The sequence below is a fragment of the Lagenorhynchus albirostris genome, chromosome 1 (assembly GCF_949774975.1).
Source record: "Lagenorhynchus albirostris chromosome 1, mLagAlb1.1, whole genome shotgun sequence".
NCBI classification, from domain to species: Eukaryota; Metazoa; Chordata; class Mammalia; order Artiodactyla; family Delphinidae; genus Lagenorhynchus; species Lagenorhynchus albirostris.
The window spans coordinates 3,691,383-3,705,442 of record NC_083095.1 but is presented as its reverse complement, the minus strand read 5'-3'; the positions used below and the strand labels follow the sequence as shown (position 1 = coordinate 3,705,442).

Genomic DNA, 14,060 nt, shown 5'->3' with positions numbered 1-14,060 from the left:
AATGTCCAGGCCAAGCCTTGAAGGACAGCTGGGGTTTGGAAGACAAGCTGGAAGGAGTTCCAGAAGGAGAGGTGGCAGCGGTAGCAGGTGGAGCACGTGTGCAGCAACTGTGGTTTGTTGTGAAGAGCATGAACTTGGAGCCAGAGACAGGGGCCCAAGTCCAGACACTGAGTCAGATGACGAGGAGCCCCATCTCCCTGGTGCCTCGTGGAAAGGCTGATGGTCTCCATCACTGCTCGCAGGCCTGACATTCGTGGAATCGCGGCTGGGATGTTTCCATGGCAGAAGCGCTGGGTCAGTGTCATGCAGGGGCAGGAGATGGACCAGAAGAGGGAAGCAGAGGCCCCACCTGGAGGCCTCAAAGGCCAGGCCAAGCGGTTTGGATGTTACTCAGAAGCTGCGGGCAGTCGCAGGCAGGGCAGCCTCCTGAGCAGAGAGCAGATTTTCAAAGCCGGCTCTGGAGGATGGAGAGGAGGAGGTGAGATCGGAGGTGTAGAAGCCGAACAGAAGGCAGCTACAAAGTCCCCAGAGAGAGACAGCATGGCGCAGACCTGCCGATGTCAGGGAACCCTTCAATCCTGAGCAGGCGTTTGGGTTTGGGAAGACAGCCTGGAGGAGGCAGCCCCGAAGCGGTGCCAAGGCAAGGGAAGGGAGAGGACTCGCCCTGGAAGGGCGGAGCAGACAGAGGGCGGATGAGCCGAAGCCCGGCCACGCCCAGGGCAGACAGGCCCCGCCCCCCCGCCACCCTGTCCCGAGGCATCCCATCCCAGCCACTCAGAGCACCGTGGCAGCTGGAGCTGTGCCCGGCGATACACCCATGTCCCAGCTGACCCTCCCAGTAACTAGCAAGGTGGAGATCCTGCTCCCATTTACAGAAGAGAAAGCTAGAGCCCAGAGAGAGCCCATCACCTCACCGAGGCCACACAGCAGTCACGCCCAGAGCCCTCGGCACTCTTGAACCTTCCTGGGTCCAATAGGATGACCTTCAGAAATGCTCTGACCCTATCATCCTGGACTCGGGAAGGTTTTTTCATCCTGAAAAAAGGGATGAAGATCAAGAACTGCTTTATCCACATCACGTCCTCAAAGCATCCCTTATGAGGCAGGGAGAGGGGGGCCCATTGAACAGAAAGACAAACTGAGGCCAGAGAGGGCAAGTCGCCTGCCCGGGTCCCACTGCCAGTCGCTGGCCGGCAGGACTTGCATCCAGGTCCCTCTGGCTCCGCGTCCTGTTTCCAGGATCCTCGTCCTTGCCGAGGCCTTTCTCCCCTCCCCCTCCCCTCCCCCTCCCCCTCCCCCGCTCCCCCGCTGTTTTCCTGGCTCTGTCTCAGGGAAGGGAGCATGCTCTGAGTCTCTGTTTCCCTGGGAGAAATCCATTTTCAGAATCTGGAGGTGTTGAAATGTGTTCTTTTTTCCTCTCCAAAGAGCCCTTCTTGAGGACAGAGGTACCCCAAGCATCCCTCTGGGGCCACCACCAGCCAGGCCAGGCTGCCTATCAGGAGGGTCTGGCCCCAGCAGGGGGCCCTGCACAGGGTCTGGGGAGGTGACCGTATCCATCCTGGGATGATGGGCGGCTGGGCTGCCCAGGACATGCCCACGACCTGCAGCCTGATTTCCGGAGACGCTCACTTGCCATTACTCAGCTCTGGCTGCAGCCCTTCTGGTCCCGGAAGCAGGGCGGTTCTGAGCCCACCTGCCCAGCTGAGGGCCGGGGGTGGATTCCATGTCTTTACCAGACTGTCCCCGCTCATCGTCAGCTGACCCCATGGTGCTCACAGAAGCTCTAGCCGTAAAAGGCTCGGACATGGCTGTTAGCACCTTCTAACCTGCAGAGCCAGCCTCCAGGGAGCACGGTCATGGGCACGGGGGTCACTGGCCGAGTGAGGGAGGGAGAGGGAGAGGAAGGGAGGGGCAGGTGCGGAGGAGGGGGGAGGGGGAGAGAGGAAGGGAGGGGCAGGTGCGGAGGAGGGGGAGGGGGAGAGAGGCAGGGAGCGGGAGAGAAGGAGGGAAGGAGGTCGGGGGCTCGGCCCTCTGTGCCGGCAGGCTCACGCTACACCTGCCCCAGCGCTTGCCAGCCTGCCACTTTCAAAATCTGCTCTAGAATGAGGATATGGCCTCTCCCTCCCCATCCTGGTCTCCGCCCACCCCATAGGCAGCTCTGACCCACCCTCCAGGGCTCACAGGCCCTCCCCGGCTCTCCTTGTCTGGTGTAGGCCCCACCTGCCGACCACACACCCGGGAGACCGGTGGCAGGCCTGGGGTCTTGGGGAGCAGTTCCTAGAACCCAAATCCCAAATTGTGGACTTGGGGGCTGCCCAGGCTGAAGCCTAGAAAGGCCCCAGGAAGACTAGGCTGCCCACCGCCCTCCCCAGGCCCACGGGACTCCCGGGAGTTCTCGGCCTCGGTGCTAAGCCTTCAGGACAGGAAGCAGGCTTGGGGACACCAGGCGTCAGGGTAAGGATGTGCAGGAACCCAGCCCAGGGGAGCCTCCCCACAGGGCGGCCACGTGACTACTCTGCCTGTCCCCCTCCTCCCCACAACCAAACCCACCGTATCTCTTACATCCCCAAACAAGTCGCTCTAAAACTCCAGCGAAACTGGCTCACTCTGGGTCCCAGAAGGGCCCATAGGAAGCCAGGTCCTTCCGGGATGGGGTCTCTTCCCCTACTACCAGCATTGGCATCTTGTCCCGCTGGCCACAGAGTACAGACCAGGTTTACACAGACTTGTGAAGACTTCCCGGCTGAGGGCACGACCACGCCATCATCTCTGCGATGCCAGCCCCAGGCCAACACCCAAACTGACCTGGAATTCCAGCACTTACCGTCCACCGACCAGAGTCCCACCAAGACAGGGCTGGTGTGGCCTTCAGAACAGCTGAGCGCTGCAGGTGCTGAATGAATGAATGAACGGACACGCCACCCCGCACGCCCTCGGCAGGACTCTGCGTGGACCCCTCTTCCAGCCTCCTCACCACGGCTGAGAACAGAGGTTCCCACCACAGGACTAACTCGTGCAAACACACTTCGCTTAGTACTTGGCACACAGTAGGGACTTGATGAAAGTTCTAAAGCATCCCTGTATCCCTCTCCCTCTGTCTACGGGTGGAGCAGCCAGTGCAGCTGTGACTCTGCTCCTGAGAAATAACTTAGAACAGATCTTCCACAGTCCCTCTCAGGAACTGTATTTCCTGCATGTTGAAGAGCTTCACGGTAAGACGCTCCTGTCCCAGATGAACCCGCCCGCCCTACCAGGAACACCCCCAGGCCGGGAAGGGAGGCAAGATACGGCCCCTGATTCACAGGGACCCCCACCCTGCCCTTCTGCCCAAAGGCCTGCCCAGCAGGCCAGCTGACAGGCAAATGGGGGGGGAGTTTCAGAGTCACAGAAGGGGGTTACATACCCCTGGCAGCCACCCCCCAACCCAGGGGCCCGCAGAAGCTTCTGGAAAGAGGCAAATATCAGAGGCAGGAAGCCTGCCTGCCAGACTCCTCTCTGTCTCTGCCTCTCTCGATGGCTCTCTCAAACCTACTATCTGTCTCTCTCCCTGAGACCCCTTGACCCCCCAGCCCTAGGCTGGAAGTTCCTTTACAATTCACTGGGACCATCCCTATCGTATAGGTGAGAACAAGAGGCCCCTGGGAGCGGGAGTGTACCCCAGGTCACGCACAGGTCGGTGTCCAAGCAGGAAGCGGGGCCATTCCCTGAAGGACTCGCCAAGTGCATCAGTGAGCCCACGTGCCATTCGGACCACGGGACACGGGTCCTCCGAGAAGGGTGCTGCATCTCCCTCCCTGTCGCTGACGCTGGCCAGTCCTCCAGCCTCATATGGCTGTGGCAGGGGAGGGGTGAGGGGGGACCTGAGACCCTATGGAAATGCGTCTTCCCTCAAGACCGGGCTTGAGTCAGACAGGGTGGGTCTGGTCCAGCTTGGGCACCGACTCCTACATGACCTTGGGCCAGGCGCCAGGAGGGCAGGGTGAGGGTGCGACCAGCTCCAGTCCTGGCTCCATCCCTGTGGCAGAGGGTCCTGCATACCTCCTGGTGCCCCGAGCTTCCCCGGTAGCTCTGCGGGCCCTCACCCCCGCGTGGGTGCTCTGCCGGGACCTCCCTGAGCCAGCAGGATGTGAGCAGACACAGAACCAGCAGTGGCTTCAAACGATCTCGTGCATCAGGGCCGCTTCCTTTCTGTGCCTCTCTGCCATCCCCATGGGATCGGGCCCGGGTGAGCCTGCTGGAGGACGAGGGACCCGTGGAGCAGAGCATCCCAGCCTGGGCCATCCTAGGTCAGCTGACACCGGCTGACACCCAGGCACACCAGGGAGCCCGCCAAGATCAGCAGGGCACCCTGAGCCCCTGAAGCCCACAGCATGTGAGAAACCGTGCTCGCTGCTGTGTGGTTATTTGTTACCCAGCATCTCATGGCAGCGGAGGGCCAACAGAGCCTAGCTCACCAGGAATGCCGCCTGCTCTGAGACGCGCCGTCACATGCCCTCAAGCAACTGAAGCTTAGAGAGGCTGAGGGCTTGCTCGAGGTCACCCTGGGAGTGGGTGCAAGTCCAGAAGCTCTCCTGGGCCCACCATGCGCTGGCCTGGCAGACAGCTGAGTCAGTCCCAGTCTGCCCTCGGGAAGCCCTAGGTCAGTGAGGGGACACGGGGAAGCACAGCTCTCTGTACTTCAGGGTGTAAGGAGAAGGGGCAGTTGTGGAAGGATGAGATCAGCTTCTGCAGCTGGAGAATGAGGTGGCAGGGAGGGTCTTCTTGGTCCACTCTGGCTGCACGGTCACCGCCACCACCACCCCCATTCACAGCCCATGAAACCCTGTGACACCACCAGTGCCGGTGAATTTCACCCTTTCAGAGCTGAGCTGCCGCCAACCCCTTCCATCCAATCCGTCAGACACTGGCAAAGGAAAAGCAGCCCTATACAGACAGCTGCCATGTGCCAGGCGCACCACGTCCACGCCCTCCTGAGCTCTCCACAAACCCACAAGCAGAGGGTACTAGCACCCTCCTTCAGAGATGAGCAACCGCAGCACAGAGAGGGTCAGGATCGCACCCAAGGCCACAGAGCCTGTAGGAGGCGGAGTCGGGATTTGAATCAAGTCTGTGAGATTCCAAAGGTCAAGAGCGACCCCTCAGATGGAAAGGCCTGGTCCTTACGGGATGGCCTTGGCCGATGGACATCCACACCCTGCCACAGCCCAAAGGCCCTGGAAACGCCATCCTCAGAGAAGTGTCTGCACTGGCTCGGGGTCAGCAGCCCAGCACTGGGCCCGCTCCGCGCGGGGTTAGCTGCCTTCTCCGCCAAGGGGAAGGCACCGTGGAGTTTATCCCTCCCGCCACGTTCCCTCTGCTTGTCAGCAACCACCTGTCCCCACACAGTGTGAAATTCCAAAAGCAAAGCTTTATTATGCCCGTGATGCTGAGCTCAACCCCCTGCCCACCCACCCCCACCCCCGCCCAGTGCTGGAATCTTCTCCTGAGACCTGCAGACACCTCCAACTCAGTGTGTCCTCAAAGACCACAGCTGACCTCCTCTCCCCAGGGCTCCCATCAAACTCAGAGGCCACATATCCCCTCCTCCCAGCCTCCCCCCGCCCAGTTCCCCTCCCTCCTCGGGTAGGACCCTTCTGTCCCCCGAGTACGCTGATCGGACATCTCCTGTTAATCACCGAGTGTGAGTTTTGGAGTCAGACATTAGCTATGTGTTCCTAGGTAAATCACCTCTCTGAGCCTCAGTTTTCTCATCTATAAAATGGGAGGAATAAAGTTCCTACCTCATGAAAAGGTGGGGTTGAATGATCTGCCCATTTCATAGATGATGAGATGGCGGCACAGAGAGTTCAGGCAACTTGCCCAAGGTCACACCCCTTGGCCATGGTAGAGTGACACGGAGGCTGCTGCGACACACAGAGCCACACAGACCCTGCTTTCCCTGAGCCTTCGCGTCTCCCACCAGCTCCTGAAGGTCTCGCCGAAGACAAGGGGCCTTTCCCACGAGCACACCTACCCCTCCCAGGGACCTGGCTGGGCTGGGGGGCTCCTGGAGGGCAGACACCATGCCTAGCTCACTGTGTACCCAGACCCCTCTGGGAGCCTGGCGTGGACCAGGGCTTGGACTGGGGGCAGGGGGCGGGGCCCCAACACAGTTCAGGAGGGCACTCTCACCACAAGACAGCCGGGTCTGTGGCGAGCCATCCCCGGGGAGCACACTGCTACCCTCGCCACTTCACTGGCTGTCTCTGAGCCCTCAGCAATGCCGGGCAAGGGTCCCCGTCTGCTCTGAGCTCCTCCACGCTGGCAGCCACGGGCCTCATGGCGTTTAATTTGCACACAGCCCTGGGGTGTCTGCACCACGGTGATCCCCGGATTCAGAGACCCAGGCTGGCTCGCCTCCGAAGCTGTATTGCCGGGATGCCGACCAGCACGGCCACACCCACAGGCGCACATTTCGGGCAGCTGGACCGTCGCTTTTGTCTTCTGGACACTGGGAGTCACAGCCAATTGGGTTTAACCACCAGGATATTCAAGGCAAGATCTGTGGTGGGTCCATGGCCCGTGTGGAGGATGCTGAGGCTGCACTGGGTCCCCAGTGGGGAGCGGGTCCTTCCTCTCGTTTGCACGTTTTCTTCTCACCTGTGGCACCCGGGCTGTTCCGTGGCTTCCTGCAAAAGGCTTGAAGTGCACTTCAGAACAAGGCCGGGTGGAAACAGACACACACGTGCACACACGTGCACAGCGGGCCCCGCCCGGCATCGGTAACGTGAATACAGCACAGCCACAACGTCAGGCTCACCTCTCAGTCGAGGAAACTGAGACCTGGAGAAGCAAAGCGATTTGGGGGCCAGTCTGCTGGCTGGTTGCACCCTACCTTTTTCCAGAAAGGGTAAGAGATGGACAGGACAGACTGACCCCAAAGACGGCTCTCCAGCCAGCTGTAGGGCTCAGAGCAGGGTCTGCCCGTCACACGAGTGGCCAAGCCTCCCACCGCCCCTCTAGCCCCAGGCAGGTCCCACAGCCACGGCCTCCCACACGGGCCCTTGGGCAAGGAGTCGGCCCAGCCTCCGCAGGGTCTGGCCGAACCCTAGGCAGCGTGGAGGATGCTCAGTTGGGTCTGAGCTCAGGGCAGAACAAGTCAGAGCCAGGCCGGGTTTGAGAGTTAAGGATGGGCCACAATGTGAGGTCCCAGGGCTGCGGCAGGAACGGGGCAGGTGAAAGATGGGCTGGGAGCAGGTACTGAGGACCTGAGGCCACAGGCACCTTCTGGCCTCAAGTGGGGGTCTCATCAGCCCCAGAGCGGCATGCAGGGGCAGGGCCCAGAGGACTTCCTAGAACCTTCTGGAACCTTCTGGAATTGTGGAGGAAGAGCACAGGAAGGCATTGGAAAGCAGCCATCCGACCCCCTTGCAGTGCAGATGAGGCCAGAGGGAGGGACAGGACACAGCCAGGTCACCAGCAGGTAGCCAGGGCCTCACCTCCAGGCCTTCCCCTCTCTTCGACCGGGAGCCCCGGGCCTCCCCCAGTCCTGGGATGCTGCCAACAGACCTGCTCCATCCAAGCTCTGGGGCCCCAGCAAGCTCTCCGGCCCTGGGTCCCAGGCTGCCAACCACCCCAGGGCCCCACCGTCAGCTCCCGGGAGGGTGCCCGGCCGGGGTGTGTCACGTGAAGAGGGATGGAGACCCTCTGTGTCAAGGACACCTCTAAGGCCAGACCGCTGAGGCCGCAGCCACCAACCCACCTGCAGGGCGTCCACCCTTCATCCGAGCCAAGCTGGAGTCCAGAGAGGTCGGCTCAGAGGGGAGGTCTGGAAAGAAGAAATCACTCTTGAAGCAAAAGAAAAGGGTGAGCACATTTGGGGGACGGCCCGGGTACCCGTGGGAGGACCTGCTTATCCCAGGAAGGGAAACCGATGGGCCAGCGGCCGGGGAACGGGTGGATTCAGCAGACAGCACGCCTGCAGGGGACCTCCCGGGGACTGCCTGCCCGTGGCCCCAGTCCTCACTCTGCCCAGCCGCAGACGCGCCCTACCTCGCTCACAGCTGCCTGCCAGCGCGCAAAAGGGCAGGATGAAATATCTTGAAGTTCGCCTGAAACGAGTTTTCAATTAGCCCACGCTGCACGCAGGTACTCATTTCACAAAGGTTTATTGGGCTCCTCCGGGGTGCTGGGTGCAGGTTAGTCACTGCGGAGGATCCCAGCAGGGCCTGAGTAGCAGCCGACACAGAAACCAGTGGTGAAACATGCCCGGGCTGAGGACGCGGCTGTGACGAAGGGAGAGGGCACAGGAAGGCGAGGAGGGAGGGCTCAGCTCCCCCAGTGGGGACGGGGCAGGCTGGACCCAGGTGGAGGTGAAGGCAGAGGAAGAGGAAAAATGGGTGTCGCCAGGGGAGGGAGGAGGGTAGAGGCAACAGCGTGAAGGGAGGCTCAGAGGCAGGACAGGGCCTGGGATCTCCCAGAGCATCAGGAGGCCGGTGGAGGGGGCAGGGGAGACAGCGAGTCAGTAGCCAAGGAGGGCTGGGGCCCAGAAGCCAGGTCACTATGACGCTGGGCAAGGACACAGCCAGGACACAGCCGTCACTCTGCGACCCTCTTCGGCAGGTGTGCCCGGCGGCTGCCCCTTCTCCTCCCTAGAGCTCCAGGAGGCCCTCTGCAGGGTGGCCGGACCCGCCCCATGGTAAGTCTCAGCGTCAGCCTCCCTGGCGCTGGGAGCTGCTCTACCCATAGGGAGATGGAGGCCGTGCCCACCGCACTCCCACCCACCAAGCCCCACACGGGGCAGTGTGGCAGAGGGGTCGGAGACAAGCCTTCCCTGTGTGGGTACCCAGCCCCCGGAGTACGGTCTGGGAAGAGGGGAGGCCCTCCCCACCCCGCCCCGGATGTTCCAGGGCCCCAGCTGCCTGCCCCTCCCCCTAGCCCGTGTCCAAGTTGCTCCTGGACACCAAATGGACCCAGTCCAACTTGTCTTTCCCTTTCTTTCCCCTGCCCGCCCCCTGCTGGAGCTGCTGGAGGGCAGGCAGGAAGGAGGCCAGTCTGCCCAGCCCAGTGGCATGGGCACAGCCCCAGCTCCAACTCTGGTCCCCCTGGGCCCGAGGCTCAGTGCTCCCAGAGTCCCAGGTGGGACTTGGCCTTGGGCCAGGACAGGTCAGGGCAGGATGGGCAGCTGGTAGGAAGGGCCCTGGGGAGGTGGGGAAGGGGGCAGGGGCTGCCTGGGAGGACAGAGGGAGGGAGGAATGGGGCGGAGGCACAGAGCACTGGAGTGAGTCACCACACCAGGGTCTGTGTCCCAAAGGCCAGTGTCACCTGGACCTTGGGCCTGTCCTCACCTGCACTAGCGTCTGTGGGAGCCAGATGGTCCTGAGCACCTTGTCCGATGTCCTGGAATCCCAAGGTGTGAGGTGTAGCCTGCCAGCCCAAGGAACAGAAGCACATCCACCGGCACAGCTGACAGCCCTGAGGGCAAAGCACTGCTGTCCTGAGCCTCCCTGGGGCCAGAGGGCTTGTGGGTTGGTGGTCTCGCTGGATGCCCACAGAGGGTCCAGAGGGACCAGTCTTGCCTCTGCACCAGCCCACGTCTTCCCCACGCACCACCACCACCGCTACATCCCAGGCAGCTCCGAAGGCTCTCCCAGCCCATGGTGGCTTTTTACTTTTCTGAGGCTACATGTGGAAAGGGGGTAGGGGGGACTGCCCCATGCCCCTAGCCCAGTTCCTGTGTGGGTAGGGGCAGGGCACAGGTCTGAGACTGGCACCCCGAAGAAATCAAGGAAGCAGGGCTGGAGGGTCTGTGCAACAAAAGTTGGGACTTCCTCGGCCCCTGCCCGGGAAGGGGCAACCTCGGGCCCCCAGAACGCCTCTCAGAGACCAGCCAAGTAGAAGACTTCTCTCCCTATTCCCCCCACCTCCCCCGCAAAAAATAAGGCAAGGAACCGATTCGCCAACTCAGAGGTGCCCTGCGGGGGTGGGGAGCAGGCGGGGGGACGCCACCCCCCCAGCCAGGTTTGGATCGGGGAGAATTCCCTAACCCACCTGAAGACCCCCCCCTTACCCACGGTGGTGAGGGGCGGTGCGGGGCCGCTGAGAAGAGCGGGGAGGAGGCTGCCTTTCCTCTGGTGGGAAGTTCTCCGGCTGCGCAGCCCCCAACGCCGCCACCCCAGGCAGCGGAGAAATCGCCTGGCTGGAGGAAAGAGCGAAGGGTCTACCTTCACGCCCCGGCCTTCCTTCCACTCGGGTCTTGACCTGCTGGAGTCACGGTCCCAGGTGGGAGCTCGCGGGTCAGAGGGTCCCGCCAAGGCCGCGAAAACCGGAGGAGAGGACCTCTGCCCAAGATGGGCATCTCCCCCCGCGCCCGCTGGGGCCCGGTGAGTCCTAGGTTGGGGGCTCCTTGCCCCGAGGTTGACTCCTCCGGACTTGTGTCCTCGCCGCCGCCGCCGAGAGCGGTGCCCTCGCCGGATACGGCCCAGCGAGCTCCCACCTCCGCCCGGGGCGCGAGCGCTGTCTCCGTCCCGGGAAGAAGTTAGGCGGCCGGTCCCCGGGGCGGGTGGCGCACGGGACGCAGGCGGCAGTGGCGCCGGACTCGGGCTCAGCCACCGCCGCCCCAGACGAGTCCCCGCGACCGCGAGGGCGTCCCGGGAGGCTCGACTCCCCAGGGGTCCAAATCGCTCGCGACCGAGTCCAGGCCTCGCCCCGGGGGGCAAGGCGGGCCGAGGCTCGGCGGGCCTGGCTCCCGGCTTCGGGGACCCCAGGTCAAGGTACTCTCCGCCCCGCCGCCCCAAGTCGCCGACCCCGCGCCGCGCGCAGCGAGTCATCAGCAGATCTCGGACACGGCGGCAGGGCCGACCCCGGCCCCACGGAGTTGGGGAGTTGCCCCGCACCCTAAAAGCCTCCACACACATTCCCCGTTGAGAGTACGCACTTCCCGCGTCCCGGCGCCTCCGCGGTGAGTCGAGCCGCAGCGCTCCGGGTCAGCGAAGGTGGCTCAGCGCGGGCGCTCCAGTCTCGACGTTCCCGGGGCAGAGAGCAACGTCCGGGGACGCACGGGACGGGTGCGCCCGGCGGCCGGGTTTGCGCCGGGCGAGACGAGCGGCAAGAGGGGAGCGCTCCGGCGTTCAGGCAACAGCTACCCCTAGTGGGAGAGCCGCCCGGGGCCGCCGCCGCCCCGCGCCCGCCGCCCAGCGCCCCGCGCCCGCCGCATCCCGCGCCCGGAGCGCTCCCGGCTCAGCTGGGGCGCAGGGACGGTGCTGCCTTCCCCGGCCCTCTGCGTCTCCGGCGCCGGGCGGTAACGGGCCCGCCGGCCCTGCCCTCCGCACCTCCCCGCCGGGCCCCGGAGGCCGCTGACCCGAGAACTGCGGCGCCGAGCCGGGGCGCGATGGGACGGGGCGGGCGCGGCCGGGGCGGCGCTCGGCGGCCTCGGGCGGCTGCGGGGGTCGCAGAGCGCGGTGTGCGTGGCGGGGCGATGCGGGGGGCGGCCGTGTGCGAGGCGCGAGTGTGAGCGCGCGCGGGAGGCGGGCGGGCTCCGGGAGGCGAGCGGCACCCGCGGGCGAACGCGGCAGGCGGCGGGGGCCCAAAGTTGCCTCCTCGCGGGCCCGCGTCCCTGGCGGGGCGGGAGCCAGGGCCGGCGAAGCGGCGGCCGCGGACCCGGCCTCCCGCGGCACCTGGGCAGCGGCCCCGCACGAGCAGCAGCGGCGGCGGGGGCGGCGTTGGCGGCGGCGCGCGGGAAGCGAACCGGAGCTCCGGCGCAGCGCGGCGGCCGCCGGGGAGCTCGGCTCAGGTGCGCGGCGAGGGGGGCGCGGGCCGGAGCTGGGCCGCCGGGACCGGGACGGCGCGGCGCTCGCGCTCGCCGGAGGAGCTCCTTCGCGGACCGGGTCCCAGCTTCAGCTGCCCGTCCCGGGCGCCCGCTGAGGTCCGGGTTACCCGCCCCCGCGAGCGGGCTTCGGGGCCCGGCCCCGCCCCCGCCGGCCCCCGGCCGGGCCGCCCCGCCCTCCGGCCGCCGGTGCCAGCGCTCGGCCCGCGATTTCTAAGGCACTGGCCGCGCCGCCGGGCGATCCCTCCGGGCTCCAGTTGCAAGGGGGCGGACCCGGGCCGGAGGTGGAGTCTCCCGCCAATTGAAGCCTCGGCTATAAATTGAGCTCCCCGCAGAGCCCAAGGCCAGATGCCTCGCCAAGCCACCCCGCGTTTGGTGGTGGGGGAAGGTAGAGGGTCCCAGGGAGCACTGGGGGGCGCCGCCACCATGCTCCGCTCCCTGCTGCTTCACTCCCTGAGGCTCTGCGCCCAGACCGCCTCGTGCCTCGTGCTCTTCCCGCGCTTCCTCGGCACGGCCTTCATGCTCTGGCTGCTCGACTTCCTGTGCATCCGCAAGCATTTACTGGGCCGCCGACGCCGGGGTCAGCCCCAAACTGAAGTGGAGCTCAACAGCGATGGCGAGGAGATGCCCCCCGACGACCCGCCTATCTGCGTGTCCGACGACAACCGCCTGTGCACCCTGGCGTCGCTGAGGGCAGTGTGGCACGGCCAGAAGTTGGATTTCTTCAAGCAGGCACACGAAGGCGGTCCAGCGCCCAACTCCGAGGTGGTCCTGCCCGACGGCTTCCAGAACCAGCACATCCTCGACTACGCCCGAGGAAACCGCCCGCTGGTGCTCAATTTCGGTAGCTGCACCTGACCACCGTTCATGGCGCGGATGAGCGCCTTCCAGCGCCTGGTCACCAAGTATCAGCGCGACGTCGACTTCCTCATCATCTACATTGAGGAAGCGCACCCCTCGGACGGCTGGGTCACCACGGACTCTCCCTACAGCATCCCGCAGCACCGCAGCCTGGAGGACCGGGTCAGCGCAGCGCGGGTACTGCAGCAAGGTGCTCCCGAATGCTCTCTCGTCCTCGACACCATGGCCAACTCTAGCAGCTCCGCCTACGGCGCCTACTTCGAGCGCCTCTATGTCATCCAGAGTGGCACCATTATGTACCAGGGCGGCCGTGGCCCTGATGGCTACCAGGTCTCCGAGCTGCGCACCTGGCTGGAGTGCTACGATGAGCAGCTGCATGGCCCTCAGACCCGTCGAGTGTAAACAGCCAATGGACAATTGACTGAACTTGGCGGGCCATGCCTTCGAGCCTTCGAAGCCCACGTGCAAACGCACCCAAACAAAGGCAGGCTTGGTGAGGGCCCAGTGACACAGCTGTGCTGAGCCATGGATCTGAGGCTGAGTCTGCGCTCTCGGCCAAGCCACCTGAAGACTCTCCTCCGCCCCCCCCCCCCAGACTCTGCCTTTGTGACTGCCCTTGCCTGTACTTGCCTGGCTCGCTCTAAACCCCCTTCTGAGCGCGGAGGCAGCGCCACCCTTGCCTGTGTGCCCCTGGACTTGTCCTCGCAGCGGCCCCTGCCACGCGATCTCACACGCCCTCCTCAGAAGAGAATAGCCAGTGTGCCTTTAGCCAGGCGCAGTGGCCCCGCGCGAAGAGACTGGCTGCGCCCGCGCGCCCTGAGCGCAGCTGGGTTCCAGCAGCGCGAGCCGCTCGCCTTAGTTGCCTGGCACCCACACCTGTCGCGCACGGGGAAGGGATGCCCTGCTGCTTTTGTGTCTGTTTCTTGTCCCCGAGCTGGGGGAGGAGGTTTGGGGTGGGGAGGGGTAGGCAGGGTTATTTCCCCTCCCTTTATTTTCGGTGCTCACGAGCCCCGCTGCTGATGACGAACTGTCTCTAACTGGTCTTCACCACGAGCTGGTTCTGAATTGCAGGAGGCTCGCAGTAGCGCCTAAAACGAGAGGGGAAAGTGCTCTGGGTTTCCATGTGGAAACCGCGTCGACGGGGTGGGAGAGGGAGGTTGGGGAACTGCTTCGGGACAGAGGAAAACGGCTTGGGAGGCATTGGCGAGGTTCGCAGCGCCCCAGGGAGAAGGAAGGGGCTGGGGCTCCTGGCACACGGGGTTTGAGTGGTGGAGTCTGGGGGAGAGAGGTGGGGGAAGAGCCTGGGAACCTCGAACGAGGGGTCTCCCAGGCAAAGCTGCCGACTGCGGGGCCAGAAGACGGGGGGCCCCTGATCCGAAGGCCATTTAGTGAGTGT

At 64.5% G+C, this 14,060-nt stretch overlaps 2 protein-coding genes across 2 annotated transcripts; one reads left to right on the top strand and one right to left on the bottom strand.

Moving 5' to 3' along the window:
• Positions 1–8,036: 8,036 nt before the first annotated feature.
• LOC132516494 (uncharacterized) lies at positions 8,037–11,194 on the bottom strand. Its single transcript, XM_060142881.1, has 5 exons — positions 11,190–11,194; positions 10,916–11,125; positions 10,049–10,177; positions 9,327–9,453; positions 8,037–8,207 (listed from the first exon to the last, which is right to left on the bottom strand). The coding sequence occupies exons 1-5, from the start codon at positions 11,192–11,194 to the stop codon at positions 8,037–8,039; spliced, it is 642 nt and encodes a 213-aa protein (XP_059998864.1).
• Positions 11,195–12,151: 957 nt separating this feature from the next.
• DIO3 (iodothyronine deiodinase 3) lies at positions 12,152–13,682 on the top strand. Its single transcript, XM_060165283.1, has one exon. The coding sequence runs from the start codon at positions 12,152–12,154 to the stop codon at positions 13,064–13,066; it is 915 nt and encodes a 304-aa protein (XP_060021266.1). The 3' UTR covers positions 13,067–13,682.
• The last annotated feature ends 378 nt before the right edge of the window (positions 13,683–14,060 follow it).

Excerpts from the sequence above, each read along its gene's own strand:
- LOC132516494 (XM_060142881.1), bottom strand. Across the intron at positions 9,454-10,048 it reads ACCGCCCCTCACCACCGTGG|GGCTGTCAGCTGTGCCGGTG; the intron begins GTAAGGGGGGGG and ends CTTTGCCCTCAG. Across the intron at positions 8,208-9,326 it reads TCCCACAGACGCTAGTGCAG|GCCCTGCTGGGATCCTCCGC; the intron begins GTGAGGACAGGC and ends GCTGCTACTCAG.